Source organism: Orycteropus afer, unplaced genomic scaffold (genome assembly GCF_000298275.1).
Source record: "Orycteropus afer afer isolate SDZICR_OR568_19922 unplaced genomic scaffold, OryAfe1.0 scaffold00580, whole genome shotgun sequence".
Classification (NCBI taxonomy): Eukaryota; Metazoa; Chordata; class Mammalia; order Tubulidentata; family Orycteropodidae; genus Orycteropus; species Orycteropus afer.
Window position 1 is genome coordinate 1,435,936 of NW_006922167.1, and position 25,659 is coordinate 1,461,594.

The following is a 25,659-nucleotide window of genomic DNA, read 5'->3' on the forward strand; positions in this document are numbered from 1 at the left end:
AGGTGGAGGGTCGACGAAAAAGGAGAAGGCCCTCAATGTGATGGATTGACAGTGGCTGTGGCAATGGGCTCGAGTATAGCAAGGATCGTAGAGCTGGTGCAGGACAGGGCAGTGTTTTGTTCTGCTGTGCAGAGGGTCGCTATGAGTTGGAGACGATGGCACCTAACAACAACAACAACAACAACAACAAGTTACCAGTGGGATGTAAACCTAGTTCTGCTTTACTCCTAAGTCTGTGGCCTTAGATATTTTAGTAATATAAATTTATTTTCCATAACGTAGATTAATTGGTGGTAGAATAGACTAGAAGTTGAGAGAAGCTAAAAGTTGAGTGCAACTTTGAAGGGGATGAGTGATGGAAATGTCCTAACAATGCTTTCTGGGGGTGATTATACCACTAGGTAAAGTTACCAAGAAATCATTGGATTGTACTCTTGAGATGAATCAATTTTATAATATGTAAAATATACTTCAATAAAGTTGTTTAAAAAAAAAGTGAGTGCAGCAATGCAAGTGAGAGGTTTGGGTACTGGTAGTAGCATTGGGAAAATAGAAAGAAGGGGTGTGGTATAAAGATATTTTTATTACCAAAGGCAAGATTTGGCAACACTGAATATGGATGGAATAGAAGATGATGTTGAGGTTTGCAATTTGGCCACAGGATTTACCTAATGATGATGTGACTGAAACAGGGCACAGAGAGAACATATTTGGATGGAAAAGTGCAGAGAATGATGATGAGTTCAATTTGAAAACATTGTGTTCTGAGGGATAGCAACAGGAAGCTGTCCAGTAATTTGGAAATATTTTTGTCTAGGTGCTAACAAACAAACTAAAAACACCAACTCAATCTCTGCTCTCTCCCCTAAATTTAGTTTCCTTAAAAACATTTAGTTTTTAAAAAGCCAAATATTTCTACATGGCTTGTTATGAAGAATAGCAGTGTTTTCTCTCTGCCCCTAGCCATTCCTGTTCCTCAAAGTCTTTCCAGTCATTTAGTTGTTTCTTTCAAATACTAGTCCTCATATCTCTAAATAGCATGTTTCTATTGCTACTTCTAGGATCTTTGGTGGCCTAGTGCCCAAAGTATTTGACTGCTAACCAGAAGGCTGGCAATTTAAACCCACCAGCCATTCCTCGGAAGGAAGGTTGGACAATCTACTCCCGTAGTGATACTACCTTGGAAACAAAAGGAGGGGTTGCTGTGAGTTGGCTCTGACTCCATGGCAGTTTGTTTTTTTTTTTTTTTTTTTGATGGCTGCTTAATCAGTTTTATTCACAATGTTGACATAGTTCTTAGGAGGCTGAGAATTCACTTCTTTTTCACACAGTTCCCACTCACTTTCCATCTACTTGGAGTCTTACTCTGTAAATCGGGTTAGATCAATATTTAGTATTTATATAATAATAACTATGTAACTACTTTGCACCTAAACAGTGTACAATAATTAATTTTTGTCTCCTGTACAATATCTTCTTTTCTTTAAATCAACAACTGCATTAAGTTGTTGTTGTTTTAACTGAGTTCTCTAGGCATTCCTGGGTGGCCCAAGAAGTGGTTTAGTGCTTCACTACCGGATGAAAAGTTGACAGTTTGAACTTATCTTCTTGAAAAATTCTCTCCTAGAACTTTTGACCCATTCTGATCAGGACTTATTTCTTTGGAGGTGTCCTACACATCTCGTATCTTGGGATCTTCATCACCACCATTGTAGGGAGTCCTTTTCCTTTGGATTTCCTGCTTTACAAATGCTATGCTTTCCATTTTCTTGTTTTGGTGCAATAAATCCTCCAATAGTTTTCTGGAAAAGGGTGAATTGGGGATAATTTTTGATACCTTATCTACAAAATATCTTTAATCTGTTCCCCTCACATGTGATAGTGTCAGTATTGGGATAGAACTTTAGGGTGAAAATAATTTCCTCTCAGAATATTTAGGGCATTTTTTATTACCTTCTAGATTCCAGTGTGGCAATTGAGAAGCTGCATGCCGTTCTAATCCACGTTCCTTTACATGAAAACTGTTCTCTCTCACTTTCTTCCTCTGTCTTTCTTTGTCTGGAAGCTTGTAGAATCTGCTTCCCACCCCCATGAAATACCACAATGACATGTTTTGATGTGCACCTATTTTCATGCATCGTTTGAAGTATTTGAAGTATTTTAAAACTGGTTAATTCTGAGATTTTCTTCTTAAAGCATTTTTCTGATAATCCTTTCTCCTCTTTCTTTCTGCAACCTTGTTATTCAGATATTCATCCTATAATTTTCTTATCCTTTCCCTCCTGTTTTCCATCTCTATTCTCTTCTATATTTTCTATAACAGTTTCTTTTTGTCTTCCAACCCTTGTATATATGCTATTATACACAAATTTCAAAGAGCTCCTTTCTCTGTTTTTTTAATAATACTCATTTTTATAATTTCATATTCTCATTTCATGAATGCAATGTATTCTCTTATCTCTATGTAGGTATTAATGAGTGTCTCCTTTTCTTGAAATTTTATTATTATTACTACATTGTCTCCATTTGGGGGGTGAAGTAAGAATCTGCTATTCATGTTAAATGTTTTCTTCTGTCTGTTGATCCTTGTTTATTTTTTTTCATGGGGTACAAAAATGTTTATTGGAAGCTTTGTGAGTGTAGGTAGGGATTGTTTCTGCAGGGTGATCTTGCTGACTGTTTTGTTGGGGCTCCATATCAACATCTTTCTATCTTTCTTCTTCAGCCGGTAATGTTTCCAGTTGAAGACTCTTCTAGGGACCTTCCAGTTGTCTGAAAGCTGAGGCAGATGAGAAGGCTTGGCTTGTCTACAGTCAGTGTATAAACTTTTACTTCTCTCCTTGTTTTAAAATGTTCTCAATGTTGCCTGTTGTCTTCCAGACATGAGACACCTTGTATTAGCTCTGGTGGCATAGTGCCTAAGACATTTGACTGCTAACCAGAAAGCTGGAGGTTCAAACCCACCAGCCACTCCTTGGAAGGAAGACTGGGAGATCTACTTCCAGAGAGATACAGCCTTAGAAACCCAAGGAGGGGTCACTATGAGTCGGAATTGACTCGACAGTAGTGAGTTTGGTTTTTTGGAGAGGAAACATTACCAGTCTTCTGTCAGGAGGGACAGGTGCAGTTCCCTGAGTACACATTTGAGAATGGTGATGTAGGAACCTAATAATTTCTTAAACATACTTTCAGCCCATTTATATCCCTTCTCCCAGAGGAATCTGATGCTTTCAATTCCTGAGCCTTTCCGGAGTCCTGTAGTTAAACTTGGATGCAGATTTCTTAGATGTGCTGTCAGGTACACTTATCCATCTGCTGTGTAGCTTTTATAATATTTTCCCCATTCTTTTTATTCCTAGGGATTATCTTATTTATCTTTTTATTCCCACTGTTACTTTAATGCAGTTTCAGGAGAGAACATACCTTAACTCATATGTTTAATTCGTCATCTTAACTACAATCATCACCAATTCAGTCTTAACCATCAATGAGAGCAATAAGTAATTCAGACCAGAAATAGTCATGTTATAGGCTGCAGCTATTTTTTGCATTCTGAGTACCACAATTGGCAGTTGACAAACTATAGATTGCCCAGAGAAAAGATACAACAATGATTCAAGATACAAAACTAAGTTACATGAGAAGCAGCTGAAATAATTGTTGGTATTTATCTAGAGAAAAGAAGGCTTAAAAAATGTTATGATCATAATGCCTAGGCATTTGACTGCTAACCAGAAGGCTAGAGGTTCAAACCCACCAGCCACTCCTGGGAAGGAAGGTTGGACAATCTACTTCCGTAGTGATACAGCCTCGGAAACCCAAGGAGGGGCTGCTATGAGTAGGCTACGACTCTATGGCAGTGGGTTTGGTTTGGTTTTTATGTTGATTATTCATGGGTTTACTATATAACTGTCTGCTCAAGGTTTTGGAGGGGTGAGAATATTGTAGTTATCTTTAAATATTTAATTGGCCATTTCATTTACAAAGGATTAGACATTAAGCTTGGTTTCAGAAGACATAAGAAGGCTAAAAGAACTAAAGTGAAAGTGAGGTAAATTGTGTCTCAGTGTAAGAAAGAACTTACCATAGTCATCTCAAGTATAAATGTCAAATGGAACCAAATAAATAACATAAATGTCCTATATAGTGGCTAAAGATACTAGTAAATGTAAAAGTACATACCATGTGTAAGTGAGCAGCAGTATTGACAGTTTCAGTTTTTCAAGAGGAGTTGTATATTTTTACATTTATTTTTAATATTCTAATTTTTCACAATTAATTTAATTAAAAAATTCTATGTCTTATATCAAATGTTTGTAGAGGTTGAATTTATTCTATGACACTCTAGTTCATGACCTCTCTAACGCTTAGGTCTAATATTGATTATTATCATTGGGATTGTCCAAGGGAAAGTTTGTTGGTCACATATCAGGCATGCCACTGAGAATAAAGTAGAGCTTAATAACGTTTAATTGCTTTTTCACTTCAGCTGGTAATGTGCCATGGTAATTGTGCCCTTGCATGATATCTAGTCTTTACTTTTCCTTCTTTCCCCTTTCATCTTTTTTGGTCATTTAACATCATTGTGAAAATCACAAATAACTCGTGCTAATTACATGTGGCAATTTATATGATATACATTTAAAAGAATCAAATGCAAATGATATGCAATTACAGACTAAACTGATGTAATAGCTATATCCCCAAAAAGTTGTATTTGAATTATTCAAAGAAAAAAATGTCACACACTTGATGGTTTCACATAATTCATAGTTTTAAAAGGTGAAGTATGTATTTGAGGCCATAATTCATTCCTTCAGTTTACATTTGAGGGGCTTGAGACCTAGAGAAGTTACATGATCTGCTAAATAATGCCCTGTCTGTAGTAGATGATGTCGAGAAGAGTTAAAAAGGGAAGAGGAGATATGATCTGGTTCTTAGGAAGTTTATAATCTCAATGAAAAGTTGAAAATACCATACAAACATCTATTAAAAGTAATTTAAAGTTTAGATAGTTCAAAATAATGTACTTATATTTTACTGTGACTATTCCTGATAGCTTAGGAATTCACTTCAAACAAAAAGAAAAAAAAAATTCTATGAAACTTGAACTCAGAGCAATCACCATGTTATCCAGCTTTCTCCACTTTTTGTTTGTGATCCTCCATCTCCTTCCTGCCACTCTCACTGTGATAACTTTTGTTATCAAATATCTAATAGAAAATTGGGAGCTCTGGTAGCATAGTAGCTAAGACACTTGCCTGCTAACCAGACGGCTGGCAGTTCAAACCCACCAGCCACTCCTCAGAAGGAAGGTTGGGCAATCCTACTTCCGTAGTGATACTGCCTCGGAAACCCAAGGAGGGGTCGCTATGAGTCGGGTTTGACTCGACGGCACACAACAACAACAACAGAAAATTGGGAAACAAGTATTGATGAAGAGTGAATGCTAGTTATCCAATAATTAGCTTGCATCCAATTAAGCATTAAAAAGGGTGTCCTTTAAATTTCATAAGGAAGCACTGAATATTTCAAAATGAATTGTAATAAAATTTTTCCACTTCCCATAATGTAGTGTTCACACTTTCCAGACAATCCTTATTTCTTTTTATAAAGACAATACAAAAAAATATAAGGAAAGTCATCTTATCTCCATAAATCTGAATATTATTCAGGAGACAATTATTATGAGAATGAAGTTGCAAATGAAATAATTCCATTTTCTTCCTAACATTTTAAAGCAAGAATGACATAAACATCAAAGAAGTAAGTCTATCATTTTAAAAGTAACTGTCTCATGATTGGTAAAGTTTAAGCATGTGGAAAAAAAAATAAGGTGACAGTCTTTCATGAAAAGAAAATACAAGCTTTGAATTTTAGTATTATGTTTATAGGTGATCATCCAAGGAGATACGTGGAAGGTATTATTCATTGCAGCAAACTGAAACGTATGATATGATGGAATAAGAATCACATTTTTCTCTTTGAGGTGATTTATATTTAAATGAGTTCTCCATAATCCTTTAAACTGAAGTGCAAATTGGTTATCAAAGTCCTTTGCTGTAAGGGTTGTTTTACATAATAATGAATTTCACAGAAGTTCCTCAAAGGGAAATATTGATTTAAACGACATCACAGGATATTTCTGTTACAGCAACACTTTAGATTAGTGCCGTAAGATACCAAGTAAAACACTTTCTAAAATCTAAATTTCTCCATTAAGAAGTGTAGGCAGCATATCTTTTCTTGGTAGAAAATATATTTGTAATAGAAATTTTTAGTAGAGATGATTCTATTTGATCTATCATGTGTCATCCACATGAAGTTAACAAATTTTAGTAAGAATTTACCAAGTCCTAGCAACATGCCTTGTATTTTTTAAAAATGGGCTACATGAAAGTAGAAGGGAAATGAGAAATGTTCACTTCTCGTATGGGTCTGTGTTGCTACCAATACCAGATAGATACCTTTTTAAGCCATTGCTCTGTGATAGTTACTATACTACTTTAATCATCTTTTCAGAAGAATTCTCTGAGGTGGTGATTACTAGCATCATTTATAAGAGAGAAAACTGAGGAAAAGTAATTGTGGGTGATGATTTGTACCTAAGCTTATGCCTCCTACTCATTTTGTTATAACACCACCTCACATCTGGCTTCTTTCATTCTTGAGCCTTATGTGGCTCTCTACCAGAAGGTAAACCTGAGTCCTCAACACAGTGATGCAGTCAACAAACAGATGAGATACTGTTTTTTATAACTCAGAAGTCCTGGATTTCAGCTGGTTCTCATCAGTTAGAAATTACCTAGGTTGCCTCCCTTAGTAAAATCCTGTGACCAGGCCTTGGCTGCAACCCTCGTAGTGAAACTATAAGTTGGAAGGGCCATTGGATTCAATCACAAGAACTGGGTTTGAGTCCAAGGCTTATCACTAACGTGTTATATGGCCAAAGAAATTCAATTCACCTTGAGTTGTTGTTTTTCATCTGTGAAATAAGGAGGTTGCCTTTTTCAGTAGCTTCCAAAAGGGTATTTTTCAAATTTTTTAAGAAGTGAAACTCAGCAGGTTGAGTCTTATGTTGAATTGCAGTATATACAACAGATACCAGCTGAGCTACACTGGTCAAAGCAGGGTTAGGTTTAGAGACGACAGTGTTGATTTATCTACTAGATCTTCTACTTTTCCATTCTCCAGTTCTTTAAGGAGTCCCCTGACGTATCTAAGTCCATGTAAAACAGGATTTTCAAACCATGGACTAACTCATCGCTAAGCTTCTCCCAGTTTTCATATTCTATGATTTTAAAAATATATGTAGCAACATGAAAAGGTCATTAGAATTGCAATATAATGGAACTAGGGTCAAGGCTGATAATTCAAAGGAGAGAAGCCTTAAGCTATAAAAGGATATAATCAAATAACTTGGCCAGTGGGTGACCAGAAACGTGCTGTTGGTGTGAGGTTCCTGACACTGGGTCCAGTAGTTTTGCAGGGTGACAGCAAGGGCAGGAGTTGGGCTTCGTAATAATGGTTTGTGAAATCTGTTAAACTTTGCTTTAGTTAAGGAAATGTGAATATTACTTTATTCTGTTATCATTATTCCATTAATTGATTTTATTTGCTTAAAGGTTACTTGATATTGACATGTAAACTTTCAATTGTGATTCAACAATTAATTATTATTTCCATCAAAATCCTTTTCTTCTTTTTTTTTTAGTATGGATCTTAGAAAAATAGGTTCATATCCTCTGAAAGGCAGGGAAACACACTCTATCATTTCAATTCCATTCTTACTGCACGTATCTGTATTAAACTCTATTAAACGCAGTCAGTGTCCCCCTTGTCCTGCACTGGCTCTGTGATTGACGGCGCTTCCCCCTTGTCCTGCACTGTCTCTGTGATTGACGGCGCTTCTCTGGTGTAATTCCAACATGTCTGCAGCCACAGATGCTTCTCGCTTACCTGCCTCCGCCTTCTGCTGCTTCTCAATCTTCTCCAGGCGCCCTAGCAAGGAGTCAATTTTAGTTTTGATCTGGGTTAATTCTTTCTTGATTGTCTGTAACTCATCTGATTTCACTGGAAGGGGACAAGGAGGGGGAAGAAAAAAAAAAACCTGAATATCAAATACACCATATTTCAGTTATGGCATAGCTCACAGACACCCCATGTTCTCTCAAGGCCATATCAAGTTGCACAGGATACTTTTTAGTTTGTACTTTTTCATTTTTTTTCTGGTGCTGTTTGGATTATAGATGATTTTGTCAATTACCAGCAGTGAATATCAGTGATGTGAGTGTGTGATACTAAATGATTTAGACTGAATGTTAAGCAAAGGGACAGGAATTTGAATATGTTTTATAAAATAACTAAAATGATACTAAATTCAGTTTTGGCAAATAGTAGAGCCAATCTGCAATATAAAATGGATTCAGATTGAGGAATGATTAAATCATGATAGGTACAGTGATACTGCTTTGAGGCACCAGATTATAATAGATATTTCAGCATTCAGTGGTATTTTCAATCTAGCTTCTTGGTAGTGATTGATTGGAACTAAGATGTGACATTTATCCTCTAAAGAAATGTCTTAGATGCCAGAGAACTCTCTCCATTTACTGAACACTTGTCAGTTAGTTAACCCACTCTTTTATTTATTTTTTTTTAAATGCGGCATTAGGTTGTGCTTGCCTCTCTTCAAGCTCTGTAGCTTGCGGCAGGGAAAATTCACTGAAGTTCATACTCTGAAGTATTGGCTCCATGCCAGATTTTTGGTATTTAGTGTGATTTCCAAGAGGTGGGGTAGGGGGGTGGGGTGGGTAGAAACTAATATAGGACTGACTATTTATCATTTTCCTTAATTTATATTGATCACAGCTAGGATATTCCTCAGATATTTCTGAAGAAATTAGAATGTTTAACTTGATCTTTTTTTTTTTTAGAAAAATACTCATTTAAAATATTTTATTGTGTTTTAGGTAAAAGTTTACACAGCACATTCGGTTCTCATCCAACAACTCATACACAAGTCGTTCTGTGCCATTCATTACAATCCCCTGTAATGTGTGTGCACTCTCACTGCTTCTGCTGCACCTGTCCTGTTTCCATCCACCCAGTTTCTCTGCCCCTTCCTGCTTTTCTGTCAATTATTGACCATTTGGTCTCATATAATTAATTGCTTAAAGGAGCACATTCTTCATGGGTGTTATTCTTTATTTTATAGGCCAATCCACTTTTTGGCTTAAAGGTGAACTTGGGGATTGGCTTCACTTCCAGTTTAAAAGAATATCTTAGGGAGATAGTCTTGGGAGTTCCTCTGTCTCTCTCAGTCCAGTAAGTCTGGACTGTTTTATGAACTTGAATTTTGTTATACACTTTTCTTCCATTTTAACTGGGACCTTCTATTGTGTCTCTGGCCCACATAGTTAGAGGTAGTATAGTAGCCAAGAACTATCTAGTTCTTGTGGTCTCAGGATAAAAGAAGCTGTGATTTCCATGGGCTGTTTGTCCTGTGGACTAATTTCTTCCCTGGGTCATTGGTTTCCTTCGCTCCCCTTTGCCCCAGGCAGGAAGAGAGCAATAGTTGGATCTTAGATAGCCACTCGCAAGCTTTTCAAACCCCAGATGCTACTCACCAAACTAGAATGTAGAATGCTATCTTTATGAATTAAATTATGCCAATTTACCTAATTGTCACATGAGACTATAGTTCCGAGCATTCAAACCCAGTAAATCAATCCCAGGAAGTGTTTGAGTTCATACATAATTGTGCCTCCTATGTGCTTTATTATGTATATGAATATATATGCAACACATACAAGTATGTATTATGTGCCAACATATATACCTATATATGCACATGCATCTACTCACATATGCCTTCCCACTCCTATAAAGCATACATATCTATCTATGTAAACACTCACATATTTTTTTGCTTAGTACTGTTGGAAAATTGTATATGTTATAGCATTTTCCACAATTGCCTTTTATTCTTTTTTTTTTTTTTTTCAAATTTTTATTGTGATTTGGGTGAAAGTTTACAGAGAAAATTCATTTTCCATACAGCAGTTCATACACCTTTTGTTTCATGACATTGACTGCAATCCCCACAATGTAACTGCTCTCTTCCCACTTCCTCCCTGTGGTTACCTCTTCCCTGTGTCCTTTCCTATGCATTCCTGCCCCCTGAGCTAACTCCCTGTGCAAATACTGCCTTTGTGTTCTCCTATGATTGATTATTCTAAGCAGTGTATCTACCTGGTGTAAGAAGTGTTCACCCTATATGCCTGTCTATTGTTTGGATGACAGCTACAGGAGTGAGTCCAATTCCAGGCTTGAAGGATAACTGGGAGCCATAATCTTGTGAGTTTCACTGCCTCTATCAGACCAGTAAGCCTGGTGTTTTTTTTTATGATTTTTGAGTTTTGTTTTACATTATTCTCCTGCTCTATCCAGGATCTCCTGCACTAATCCCCTTCTGAGTGGTTGACAATGGTAGCCTGGCATATCTAGTTCTGGTCTCATGATCACATACATTGAACTTTGCATTGTCCACTAGTCCCTTGGACTAATTGTTTCCATGTGTCTTTGGTTTTCATCATTCTTCTTTGGTCTGGACTAGGAGAGACCGATTATTACATATAGATGGCTGCTTTCAAGCCTTTATGACCCCGGTTGCTACTCACCAAGGTAGTCTGTAGAACAATGTTTTTGTGTATTATGTTCTGCCAATTGAGCTTGATGTCTCTTGTGATCATGGTCCCATGCCCACAGGGTTCAACAACTCATTCGATCAGGGTGGCTGTGGCTAACAAGTTATCATATTTTTGCCACCTGTTAGTTCTATTTATATGGACATTCTTACAGCATGTATAAATACGTATGCAGAAATATTACCTGCCAACCTTATATTTGGTCATGGGTATATTCCCTTTTGCCTAGACATAACCTGATCATTTAGCCTGTCTATGCATCTACTTATCCATAGATTAGTGTTTGTTATCATTGATAACACAGTATCGTATATGTAAAATTATTTATCTTTGTTGTCTGTACATCTTGTACACCTCTCTCTGTCTTCCTTTTCCTTAGTGTTATTGCATAGGTCACTCAATTTGGTATATTGCCTTACCATTCATCCAAATCAGTACTTGCCTCCTACCTGTCTAGCAATTTTCGCTCCTCTCCCACCTCATCCCTGGTGACCAGCAAAGAAAGTTTCCTTCCATATATAAACCTTTCCTTGACTTTTTATAATTGTGGAGTTCTCCTCTATTTTTGTGTACCTCTCAGCATCTTCATTTACCTTGGTCAAATTGTGCTGACTTCCCCCATATTGTATATTGTTTTCTCCATCACCAGAATTAACATGTTTATGATCTAGTAAGTAATTCCTCCTTCCTCCCTTCCCCGGCCATCTCTGGTAACCATCAAAGAACATTGCTTTCTGTGTGTATATCCATTCTTGACTTTTTATGAAAGTATTATCATGCAATATTTGTCCTTTGTGTTTGACTTACTTCACTCACCATAATGTCCAACAGCTTCAACCACATTAGAAGATGTTTCATGCATTCATCATTGTTCTTTACCATTGTATATATGTACCACATTTGTTTACCTGTTCATTCAATGATAGCACTTAGGTGGTTTCCATTGTTTTGTTATTGTGAATGCTTCAATGAACATGGGTGTGCATAGGTCTATTCATGTCACTGCTTTTATATTTCTAGGATATAAACCTAGGAATAGGATTGCTTTAACTTGATTCTTTAGTTTTTAGGAACCATTTTGAAAGTAATAAGAACAAAATGCAATTTCTGCTTTGAATAGAGTCATTTGTCAATTTAGATATATGATACACTATATATGGTATATTATGCACTTCACACATTAAATGCTCCCAAGAAGAAAAGATATTTTTTTTCCAATGTAAATATAAGAAAGCATTTTCCATCATAATATTGGAATTTTCCTCAAAAACAAGATTTTTATTTATGATGCAAAGTAGATTGCAAAATACAAACTCAAGAATCAGAGGCCCTGTGGAGTTTCCTATTATGACATATGAAACCAAAACTAGAACAGTTTTAAAATGGAGAATTAATCCTTAAATCAATCACTTCAAAGACATCAAAGTACCATTGTTGAATTATAGCAAATTTGAAAAAAAAATCTGTAACAATTGCAAATTGATTCTGCTTTGAAAAATGAATGATTCTCATTCTCTTTGATGGAAGCATGTCATGTAGTTTTAGTTAGACTTATCAAATTTAGTAGAAAATATCTGATCTGATTACACTGGGTTTCAATGCAGGAGAAATGGGGTTATGGCTGAAAACTAATAGACTCTTTTTCATGGAAAGTGGAGCCAATACTCAGCTCACAGAAATTACATCACAAAAATAACCTAGAAGTCTGGGAGCCAAGGTTTCCTTTAAGTCTAGGCTCAAATCTAGCACTTGTAGAAATGCCTTGTAAGATCAGAGTCAGATCACTATCAAATTTGGATTTAATTAGTTAATACTCAAGCTTAGACAGCACAATGATGGAATTCAAAGAGAAGCTTTTGGTCCTCACTGTCTTAGCCTTGATCAGGTTGTCCAGATTCTCTCCTGGAAATGAGGAATACCAGCTCAACAAATGTGATGCAACATAGAGCTTAGATGTAGTCAGAGCTGCTCCTCAGTAATTGTAGAAGTCCTGAATATGGCATTGACTATATTGGGTGACATGCCCTGGGGCTGCCTATCAGTTGGATTGTCTTTTCCTTATCATACTCTAATACCTCTGTAGTATTGCCCTTGGGAGAAGTCCTGTCCTTTATCTGGTCTAGTTTGCTCTAATCATTTCTACCTGTCTTCAGTTAGTCCATGCACTATTTTGTGCCTTGATTCCTGGGATGGGCCACTTCTGTGTCTGCTTTCATTTTCTGTTTTTTATTTTTTGCTCCTGGTAAATATTTCTCTGATGCACAATGATTTACATTAGCTCTTCTTTTTATTCACTCCATCATAATAGACATATTTTACAATTATTGAAATCTAAATTTAGATTCTTAAAAATCTTTGCAACTTCTTTGATTTCTGAAATTCTTCCCCAAAATAAAAGTTTATTCAGAATAAAGTGATCCTATGGTCTAAAGCACCCTTGTGCATTTTCAGTGCACTTTTAATTAGGCTTCTGTTTTTCATTTGTCCTACTTCTTGCACAGTGTTCTGAGAATAGTATTTCTAAACCATTAGCCTTCCCTATTGAAAAACTTTCAGAATGTCTTCATTTTGTATAAGGAAAAAATAAACACATGTACATGACAAACTAAATTCTTTAAAAGGGTATTCAGGCTCTTCTTCAAAGTATATTTCTAGTTTCTCAAAGTGAACTCTTCATTTGAACAGAACAACTTAGTACTTAATCAAATAATGTTTAGAACCAGGTAGACTCTAGTTCAAATCTTTGTTTTTTGGAGAAAGTCTCTTCTAATCACTAAGCATAAGTTTCATTATCTCTATAAGTCCCATAATCTACCTAAGAGAATGCTGTGAGAACTTAATGAGATAATGCACATTGCCCGGGACATAAGTAGTCTCAATAAATGTTAGAAACAGTCACTGTTATTATTTACATAACTTTCTCAGCAAAGACATTTCTCTCTTCTAAATACGTCTATCAAAGTCCCACCCAACTAGTTTAAGTCTTGTCTGTCCCACAAATTTTTCTTTGACTAACCCACTGATGGCACAGTGCCTAAGGCATTTGACTGCTAACCAGAAGGCTGGTGGTTCAAACTCAGCCACTCCTTGGAAGGAAGGTTGGGCAATCTACTTCCATAGTAATACTGCCTCAGAAACCCAAGGAGGGGTCACTGTGTGTTGGATCCGGCTCGATGGCTGTGTCTTGCGTTGTTGTGAACCCAGTGAAGGGGACATCTCTTACCTATAATCTATTTAATAGCATCTCACATTTACTGGTACACATATAATGCTTGCTGACTTTTCTTTTGTATGTTTTATTTTGCTTAGTAAAATGTAAATTCCTTGAGAGTAAAGACATTATTAATCAAGAATTTCAGGAACCTGCTTTTGGACATTTTTTTATATGTTTTGATAAGTTTCTTCTCTTCTTATTGACTACTGAGACTTCTGAAGCTTACTATGAGGTTCTGGGCTTGAAGGCTGTCCTTAATTTAAAAATGCAATTAAGAGGCTTTAAAAAGAGATGCCAAATCAGATTAGTGCTTAATTAAAAGTTTCTGTTTTCTCATCATAAATTAGATCCCTGAAAATTTACTCAGATTCCTGATTAATAAATTATTCAGCTCTCTGATGATACAACACCCTTAAAAAAAAGCGTGTGGGGGCATGGATTTGGACAATTGTCTAAAACAACACATATTACTGGATTTACAATTTTAAGTTCTCTGGAAGAGTTCTGGGGTGATGCAAGCAGTTAGTGTGCTTGGCTGCTGCTAATGAAGAAGTTGAGGGTTCAAGGCCACCTAGAGGTGCCTTGGAAGTAAGACTTGGCAATCTCCTTTAGAAAAATCAGCCATTGAAAACTCTATGAGCATAGTTCTGCTTTGACACATATGGGAAATTAAATCCACGACAACTAGTATACTAGCTTAAGCTCTGTAGAATCGTGTTCTCTTTGAGTTGAATGAAGAGAGAACATCTGATCTTTTCACTGTTGTTGTTGTTTGCTTTTGCATTCCTAATAGAACCTGGGGAGCTCTGGTAGCATAGTGGCTAAGACACTTGCCTGCTAACCAGACGGCTGGCAGTTCAAACCCACCAGCCACTCCTCGGAAGGAAAGTTGGGCAATCCTACTTCCGTAGTGATGCTGCCTCGGAAACCCAAGGAGGGGTTGCTATGAGTTCGCGGCCGACTTGACGGCACATAACAACAACAACAATAGAACCTGAGTATCTTGAACCAAGTTAGCAAATAAAAATGCCAGAAGATTTGAAGGTATGTGTTTGTGTAGGTGTGATCACTCCATGCCAATTCTAAAACAAACAAGGAATTTTATTGAAAGTTTTGTTCATGTGCCAGGCACTAAAATCACAACATTTGCTCTAGGAGTTGACTGATTAATGGGAAATAGAGAAGCAAACAGAATGTGCAAAAAGATTAGCATGAATAAAGGCCTTTTCTTTATTAGAACTATTATGAAAAAATAAGAGAAGAACATGTGCCTTTGGAAACCACTCTTTAGCATTTTTCCCAATTACACCCCACTTCTACAAAATTTGTAATTCTGTTCTTTAAAGATGCATTGTATAGAATAGGACGCCTTTGTTTTTATATAGAGTGTTAGAGAGTGACTTAAGCATATTTTTTTTTCTTCTAAGAATAATACTGAATACATTTAATCAACTTGCTTTTGTACAATTGTTATGATAAAAGCCCTATGTAAACAAGCTAAGGGCTGGTGAAAATTTGATTTCATTACTGAAGAACATGAATTTTACAATTTAAATTTACGAATGTTAGAATTTGAGAAAATTGCTTTACTTCCCAATCAGCTCCAAATTACCTTCTCTGCCTCATCATCTGCCAGATATTCCCATGTACCTAAGGCTCTAGTCCTACCTGTTCATCATCCCTTGAATGTATCCTGTAATTTCAGACATCAATATCTTTGCTTTTGTTGATTTCCCTCTCTGAAACATCCTCCACTCTTATCCCCTCCACTTGGTAAACTTCATTTAATCTTTAAATATCTACCTCAAATATTCATTGCATCATAAAGTCATCTTTAACTTGTATTCAGCAAAGTCATAATCCTTCTACTCATACTTCTTTCAGATGGTACTTTAAATTGTTATTAATTATTTAAATGTCTTTTTCCTTGACAAGGGTTTGAATTGCTCTTATTTTTTAATTCAAGCATATAACATATTCACACAATATTTATGGAGACCCTATTATCGTTAGGTTTCTTGCCAGAGATAAAAACAAGAGAGATAAAAAATCCCTGCCTTTATGGAACTCTCATCTAGTGGTATAGTGGTGTAGGACAGACAATGAACAAACAAACAAATACATATGGAAAAATAACACATAGAAGAAGTTAAGAAAGGCCAAGCTTCAGACTGAGATTTGCCATTTTATATAAGGTGGTTAGGGCAAGCTTTACTGATAAGGGTATTTGAGCAAAAGTCTCAAACAGGAAGGGAGTAAGTCATGGGTTGGTGGGATAGGAGAGTATATGAGGTAGTTGTTGTTGTTAGGTGCCGTTGAGGTGGATCTGACTCATAGTGACCCCTCCTTGGGTTTCCGAGGTGGTATCTCTACGGAAGGAGATTGCCCAATCTTCCTTTCGAGGAGTGGCTGGTGGGTTTCAACCACCAGCCTTCTGGTTAGTGGTCAAACTTCTTAGGCACTATGCCACCAGAGCTCCCATATGAGGTAGAGAAAGAGTAATTACAGAGGTTTGAGACAAAAATCCCTAGGTGGTGCAGACCGAAAGGTTGGTGGTTTGAGACCACTCAGAGTTGCCTCAGAAGAAAGGCTGAGAAATCTAATTCTGAAAAATCAGCCCTTGAAAACTCAATGGGACATAGTTCATCCTTACACACATGTGATCACCATGAGTCAGAATTGACTCCATGACAACTGGTGGTGGTAGTGAGACAGGAGTGTACTTTGGATGTTTTAAGGACAGTAAAGACATCAGTGTGGCTGAAGTGTAATGAGAATGTGGAAGAAGAATGCAAAAAGTCAGAGAGGTAATGGGAAAAAGGATGTGGAGAAGATTGTATAGGGTCTTGTTGTCGTTGTTAGGTGCTGAAGAGTTGGCTGTGACTCATAGCAAACTTACGCACAATAGAATTAAACACTTCCAAGTTCTGTGCCATCCTCAAAATTCTTGCTATGTTGAGCCCATCCTTGCAGCCATAGTGTCAATTTATTTTGTTGAGGTCTTCTCCTTTTCACTGACCCTCTAGTATACCAAGCATGATATCCTTCTCCAGGGAATGGTCCTTTCTGACAACATGACCAAAGTAGGTGAGACAAAGTCTGGCCTTTCTTGGTTCTAAGGAGCATTTTGGCTGCACTTCCTCCAGGACAGATTTGTTAGTTCTTTAGGAAGTCCTTGGTATTTTTAGTATTCTTCACTAATACCACAATTCAAAGGCATCAATTCTTCTTCATTCTTCTTTATTCATTGTCCATCTTTCACATGCATATGAGGCAATTGAAAATACCATGGCCTGGGTCAGACACACCTTAGTCTTCAAATGACATCTGTTACTCTTTAACACTTTAAAGCGGTCTTTTGCAGTAGATTTGCTGAGTGCAATATGACCCAGAGTCTCTTCTGACATCCACTTTAGTCTTTTCTTCCTTTCCTGTCTTTTTAATGATCATTTGCTTTTTTCATGAATGATGATCTTAATGTCATCTGACAAATCCTCTGGTCTTTGGTCTTTATATTCAATGTGTCAGATCTAGTCTTCAGATGGTCTCTAAATTCAGGTGGGATTTAATCAAGATTGTATTTTGGCTGTTGTGGACTTGTTTTCAATTTCTTTTGCTTCAACTTGAACTTGCATATGAGCAATTGACAGGTCTCTTCTACAGTTAACTCCTGGCCTTCTTTGACTGATGATATTGAGCTTCTTCATCACCTCTTTACACAGATATAGTTAATCTGATTCCTGTGTATTCCATGTGGCAAGGTCCATGTGTACAGCTACCCTTTATGTTGTTGAAAAAATGTATTTGCAATGAATAAGTTGTTGTAGTTATATTGTTGTTATGTGCCATCGAGTCGGACCTGACTCATAGATTAGTCTTGTAAAATTCTATCATGCGATCTCTGGTGTCATTTCTATCACCAAGGACATATTTTCCACCTACTGATGAGTCTTTTTTGTTTCCAACTTTTGCATTCTAATCACCAATAATAATCAATATATCTTGATTGCATGTTTGGTCAACTTCAGACTGCACAAGTTGATAAAGACCTTCAATTTTATTTTTGGCTTAGTGGTTGGTGTATAAATTTTAATAATAATAGTATTAACTGGTTTTCCTTGAAGGCATATGGATATTATCCTATCACTGACAGCATTGTACTTCAGGATAAATCTTGAGAAGTTCTTTTTGATGATGAATGCAAGACCATTCCTCTTCAATTTGTCATTCCCAGCATAGTAGACCATATGATTTTCTAATACGAAATGGCCAATACCAGTGTATTTCAGCGCCCTAACACTTAAGATATGGATCTTTATGTGTTCCATTTCATTTTTGACAACTTCTAATTTTCCTAGATTCATATTTCTTACTTTCCATATTCCAGTTATTAATGAATACAGCTGTTTTTTCCCATTTTGAGTTGTGTCCCATTAGCAAATGAACGTCCCGAAAGCTTTACTCCATCCATATCATTAAGGTTGACTCTATTTGATGAGGCAGTTCTTCCCCACTTCTCTTTTGAAATTAATTAAAGTTAGTCTAATAGAAAATACCATGAATAGGTGGTTTTAAACAAACAGGGATTTATTCTCTTACAGTTTAGGAGGTTAGAAGTCTGAGTTCAAAGTACCAGGCTCTAGGGGCTGGGTGAAATCTCCTTGACTTTGGGCTTCAGCTCTGCCTCTTGCTCCTAGCCCCCTGAAGCTGGAGGATTTTCTTAACTCAGGCAGCTGCTGGCTGCTGAGGCTGACAAACCCAAGGTCCACAAGTAAAAAGGCATAGTCCCGATATTACCAAACCACATGGCAAATCACTGATTCAAGTTCATTAACAATCCCAAGATCAGTAGACAACATGGCAGGTTGCTGAATGATGACTCAGCTACATACAGGAGTCAAACATGCCAAAAGCTGCAGACCTTTCTCAATGCTTCTCCTTATGTAATGGAAGCACATCACATCCCTAAGACAGCTACTTAGCTGCTCCAGTAGATTCCACCATGGAGTTGATTATCAATCTCACCACAGGGAATAACTACATCCCGCTGCCCACCCACTCAAAACCAGGCCCAGCCAAGTTGTCTCATAACCCTAACTACCACATCAGTCATATTTTGAGAGCCTTCCAACTTGAGGGGCTCAACTTCTGACACTATATCAGGCAGTGTTTCAGGGCTGTTCATAAAGTTTTCCAGTAATATATCATGCAGTGTGGTGGTTATGTTTTTGGGTCAACTTGGCTAGGCCTGGTTGAGTGGCTGGGCAGCTGGGTATAGTATTCCCCTTGATGAGACTGGTAATCAACTCCATGGTGGAATCTACTGTGAGCAGCTGAGTAGCTGTCTTTGGGTATGTGGTCTGCTTCCTATATACAAGCAGCAGCTTTGGGAATGGTCTCTAGCATATGGCACGCTTGGACCCTGCATGTAGCCATGTCATTGTTCAGCAGCCTTTCATGCTTTACCAACCTTGAGACTTAAAATGGACTTGAATCAACGGCCTGCTGTATGGTTTGGTAACATCAGGACTGTGCCATTTTACTTGTCAACCTTGGGCTTGACGGCCTCAGCAGTCAGCAGCTGTCTGAGTGAAGAAAAGCCTGTAGCTTCAGTGGGCTGGGAGTTGGAGGCAGAACTGAAGCCCAAGGCTGAGGGTCTTTCACCCAGCCCCTAGAGCCTGGCACTTTGAACTCAGACTTAAAGCCTTCAAATTGTAAGAGAATAAACTCCTATCTGTTAAGGCCATCCCATTTGTGGTATATTCTTGTCAGAGTGGGACTAGGTAACCAGAACAGGCAGAGTTTTACTGCCTTCCATAAGCTTTTCAGTGGGCATTTTTTTCAGAAGTGGCTGATTGTATCCTTCTTCTCACCCTGTCTAGTCTGTAAGCTCTGCTATAACCTGTCCACCATAGGTGACTTTGCTGGCATTTGAAATACTGGTGGCATAGCCTCCAGCCTCACAGCAACACACAAGCCATTACAGTATGACAAACTGACAGATGAGTAGTTGATAGGGTCTTGGAGACCAAAGTAAATACTTTAGCTTTTACTTAGAGGGATATAGGGGGCAACAGTTAACTTTGAAGATTATTCTGATTTTATATTGTGAAAAGACAAAAAGGGGCAAGGGTGAATCAATAAGACCAGAAATAATTCAAGGGCTAGATGATGGTAGATAGGATTGGACCAAGGTATTAGCAGTTGGCTGATGAGAAGGAAATGGATTTTGTATATATTTTAAAGACGGAGGGAGAAGGATTGGATGATGGATTGGGAAGGAGAGTGTGTGTAAGAGAGAGTAATGAAGAACTCTTAGAATTTTTAGCCTGAGTAACTGGAAGGATGGAATTGCCATTTGCTAAGTAGGGGAGATTATGGGAGGCTCAGGTTGTATGGGGAAGATCAGTTGTTTTTTTTTTTAGACTTGTAAATTTGAGGTGTTTATTAGTATTCAAAGGAGCTCTGGTGGTGTAGTGAGTAAGGCATTTGGCTGCTAACAGAAGGGTGGTAGTTCAAACCCATCAGCTCCTCCACAGGAGGAAGATGAGGCAATCTACTTCTGTAAAGATTTATAGCCTTGGAAACCCGGTGAGTTTGTTATGAGTCAGAATTGACTTGATGGCAATGGGCTTGGTTTGGTTTTGGTATCCAAAAGCGCTCTGGTGGTGCAGTGGTTAAAGCAAATCAAAAGATCGGTGGTTCACCATCTGCTCTGCAGAAGAAAGATGTGGCAGTTTGCTTCTGTAAAGATGTACATAGCCTTGGAAACTATATGGGGCAGTTCTACTCTTTAATATAGGGTCACTAAGAGTCAGAATTGACTCAATGGCAATAGGTTTGTATTGGTATCCAAATGCAGGTGATAGATAGGCAGTAAGGTATATGAGTCTGGAATTTAAAGGAGAGACCAGAGGCAGAAAAATAAATATGGGATTACCAGTTAAAGATGGAATTTTAAGATAATATACAAGATGGTTGCCTTAGTAATGAGTGTACACATGGAACAGGGGTTTTAGAAGCTACCAATAATATTATCTACAAAAGAAAACTCTCTTTTTCTCTAAGTTCTACAATGAAAAACTTGGCAAAATAATTGTAGACAAAACAAAATATGATGTTCTCATAAAATATTTTTTATAGTCTAGTAGAACATAATGACTGCTAACCAGAAGGCTGGCAGTTCAAACCCACCAGCCACTCCTTGGAAGGAAGGTTGGGCAATCTACTTCCATAGAGATACTGCCTCGGAAACCCAAGGAGGGGTTGCTATGAGTTGGATCCGACTTGACAGCAGTGAGAGTTAATTTTTAGAACATAATAATTTATTTTCATAAGTGATTATTTAGCTTGAATTTAAAATTATTCCTCAAGAATAGCAGAATGATAAATGGGGCGGGGGGAGAAAAGAAATAACAAAACTCCCGGCATATAGAGCTTTAGCTTGTTTTTAGGCAAGAATGACACTAGAGAAATGAGGGGTCAGGTTGCATCATACAGATAATCTTAAATATTTTTCCCAAACTGTCACTGCAGCAGTTGGGTAGGAAAAAAAAAAAAAGCCATATTAAATTATTTTAGACTTGTTCTCTCTCAGGATTTCATTGATTTTGGTGATAAGTGTTATTACATTCTGATACGGTCAACAAAATGATGTTTGCACCTTTTGCTGCAACATGAGATATAATCCAGAAAGGAAATTGGGCACATGGGATGATACCATCTGTCTATATCAGAAACTGTGTGCATCTCTGAGTTATGTGGTGAAAAATATTTCAATTTATTTTAATCACTTTTGTGTTAAATCTATTCAGGGACAGAAAACAAAAACAAACAAACAAAAAAAACCCACAGCAGCTAAACATCTAGATCAGTGGTTCTTAACACAGGGCGATTTTGCTTTCCAGGGGAGATGTTGCAATGTCTGGAAAGATTTGGGTTGCTGCAACTTGAGGGAGGGAAACTATTGATATCTAATGGGTAGAGCCCAGGATGCGGCTAAACATCCTAGAATGCATAAGAATGAAAAGTTCTGCACACTTTGTTTAGATCTTATATTCACTTAACCCCTAATACATGGATTTCCTAAAATATAATTATGACCAGGTCGTACTTTACTGAGAGTCTTTTCTCTCTCTCCTGGATGATATCCAAACCTTTCAATATTTTGCACAGTTTTCCATTACCCTGTTACACAACCTTATCTTTGTTGTGCTTAATTATAATGTCTTCAGTTTCTCAAATGACATTCCCAGCACTAAGTTTTTGCTTAGGAAACGATAATAGTGACAATCATTATTGTTTACTTTCTATCGAGACCTTCTTAATTCTAGACATTATTAGAGGTTTTTACATGTGTGTGTTCATTTAACCCTCACATCAGTTCTATGGAAGAAGGCAGTAAAATTATCATTCCTATTTCACAGATGAGAAGTTTACACAAGAAGTAAGGTGACTCACCCCAAATCCAGAAAATGGCAGAGCTAGAATTGGATCACAGACCAGCCATTTCATATCCCATGCTCTTAGCTGTGCTCTACTGTAATCACCATCATTATCAACTTCATTGTCAATCTAATTGTATGTAAATTACGTTCCAAGAACTGCACAAGCTCTTCATATGGATAAGTAATTTAATTCTCACAACCATCTGTTGGATTTTTTTTATTATACAATCTATGGGAAATTATTATTTCCATTTTCCACATGATAAAATAGAGGTGTGTAGGGAAGATTTCCAAAAGGCTAGAATGGTAGTACATTGTGAAGCATGGATTCCACCACAGGCAATCTGACAGCAATGTCTCCACTTTTTTCCACCTCCATATATTGCCTCTTCGAAATTCAGGAGTCTCTCTGCCTCTGTCTTTCCAAGTCCACCTGGCCTTCTAAGTTCCATTCAAGAACCTCTATCAAGCCTTCCTGACCTCTGAAGCCAACAATAATTTCTTTACTTAAAACCTTCATGGTAGAATATATACTTTGCCCAAGATGATGGATGTATGGATGTTTATCAATATTCTGGCTGTTACTAACATTATCTTACTGGGTGATGCTTAATCTGCACATAAAAATCATATACTTTGGGTGGGGGGAAAAATACCCAACACAATAACACAATACAACTTTCTTTTAGGGATTGGGATAAGCCCTCAACAATTATTTCATAAGTGAAGCTGAATTGTCTTTAATTAATTTCCTGTTAAACACTTTAAAAACCAAAAAAACCCAAACTCATTGCTGTCAAGTCAATTCTGACTCATGGTGATCCCATGTGTTGCAGAGTAGAACTGCCCCTTAGGTTTTTCCTGCCTGCACACTTTATGAAACATATTGCCTGGCCCTTCTTCCACAGTAAACTGCACCACACAGGAACCTCTTTTAGACACTTCAGAGATTTTATAGTCACCTGTCACCTATGCTTTCACTAAAAGCCAGTGATAGGTCCCCAAAGACTGCAGGATTTTCTTATTAGACATTTGATTTTAAAATAAATTATTTAAAAGGACTGATTCAATAGAATATTTTTTTCAGAAGGCATTGAGTTTTCCACTAAGAAACTACAGCTAAAGCTCACAGGTATACATGTTGGTTCTTTTTAAAAGTGTTTTCTGTAAGGTCACATGTTCTTTATCTTGTAACTCCAAGATGTGAGACAGGACAGATGGATTATAGTTTTAGTTGAATTTGATTTGGAAAAAAGAAAAAATAAGAGAGAAAGTAATCCATTTTCAAAACTTATCAGTATTCATCTTTGGCAAATTATCATGTTAATACATATTTTTCTTTATATAGTTTTCTTCTCAGTGGGATTTAGTCATATTAAAAGTTCTGAAATAAGAAATGACAAATTATCCAAGCTATAACATTAATTTTCTTTTCTGAACTTGCCAAGCCATTAAATACTGGGAAATGGCTATTAATAAAAGAGCAAGATAGATACCTCAGTGAATATTCAATTAGATTAAGCCAATATTAACATAATATATTTTATACACACTTAAATTTTCATTTGTGATTTGAATTTGAAGATTATTGTTATTCCCAGAAACCAGTCTATTTATAAAAACACTATCAAATAATGATTATCTCTCTATATATAATATATGCATATATATTGTGGTAGTTAAGGTTCTGTGTCTGCTTGGCTGGGCCTGGTTTTGAGCGGCCGGGCAGCTGGATGTATTTATTCCCCATGGTGAGACTGGTCATCATCTCCATGGTGGAATCTACTGGAGCAGCTGAGTAGCTGCCTTAGGCATGTCATCTGCTTCTAGTATATAAGGAGAAGCATTGAGAAAAGTCTGCGGCTTTTGGCATGCTTGAATCCTGCATGTAGCTGTGTCATCGTTCAACAGCCTGCCATGTTGTCTGCCAATCTTGGGGCTGTTAATGGGACTTGCATCAATGGCCTGCTGTGTGGTCTGGTTATATTGGGACTGTGCCATTTTACTTATTGACCTTGAGCCTGTTAGCCTCAGCATCTGCTTGAATGAAGAGACGCCTCTAGCTTCAGGGGCCTGGTAGCAAAAGCTGAGCTAAAGCACAAGGTTAAGGGGTTTTCACCCAGTCCCTAGAGTCTGGCACTTTGAACTCAGACTTCCAGCCTCCAAAACTGTAAGAGAATAAATTCTTCCTTTTTAAAGCCATCTCATTTGTGGTATATTCCTGTCAGAGTGGCACTAGAGATAACCAAAACATATGTGTATGTGTGTATGTGTTTATGTGTATCCATATCTATGTTCCTTTATCTATCTAATGTAATCTGTTCATATTTTTTAGAGATAATGTGTAGTTTTTATAATTTTAGTTATGATTACAAGTGGATTATGTTTCCATAGAGATAATACTAATCTACAGTTAAGTTTTGTGAATTGTGCTCTAAATATATAAAATTACACAAAACATGCATAGAATTAATCAACCTGTTGCTCTTCTATGAAGAAAAATTTAATTAAAATAAACACAATTTGAGAATTAATATACCCATAATAATTCTGTAATAATTATTTTACTAGATGGTCCACACAACATATTTTTACCTTATAACTTATTGAGTCATTCCAGCTATTAGTTATCTAAATTTTTCTAGATTAACAAATGCACAGTTCCAAAGGACAACCGTTGTTAAAAAATAAAGTATACTACATTTCTTTCTAAGCAGGTCTGGTTTATATTTAGTAAGCCAATTGTCAGATGTCACCTTTCCTGAAGACTGTCTAATCTGTCACACAAAACCAGAAAGGGACCAAATAAAACTTCATATATGATTTAAGAATAGATGCTTATGCCACATGTAATTCAATGACAAAATATAATGCTAATTGCTATTATTTCTCCAAGTAGGTAACCTGGCAATTTATCTCTCCATAAAGATCATTTTGTTATTATTTCTTTCAACTTTAGTAAACATATTTATTCCAATGTATGAAAAAAAAATCATTAAATTTTTCAATATGTGGGGATTTTTGAAGGATTGAAACTCGAATACACCTGAAGTTAAATTAAAGTATATAATAAAATAAATCATGGTTGACATGGAAATTGGAAGTGCATTCAGATATAAGTAAGACCTCATGTCCTCTGAAAGAAGGTGGAGGCCTTGGATTATACTATTTGTATCTTTAGGGATGGGGAAGGCACCAAGGTTACAGGTGCTTGAAAAAGATCTTGCCTTTACTAGATATCGGGGAAGAATGTTTTTGACTCTTGAGTTTTTTGGGAGGGGGGGAACAG

The 25,659-nt window shown here is 36.9% G+C and overlaps 1 protein-coding gene across 1 annotated transcript in view; it reads right to left on the bottom strand.

Annotated features, from left to right (window-relative positions):
• RALYL (RALY RNA binding protein like) overlaps positions 1-25,659 on the bottom strand; it is a 191,283-nt gene that overhangs the window by 8,564 nt on the left and 157,060 nt on the right. The window contains exon 5 of the mRNA XM_007956195.2: positions 7,960-8,073. Coding sequence (XP_007954386.2) covers positions 7,960-8,073 — 114 coding nt within the window. The remainder of the gene's footprint in view (positions 1-7,959; positions 8,074-25,659) is intronic.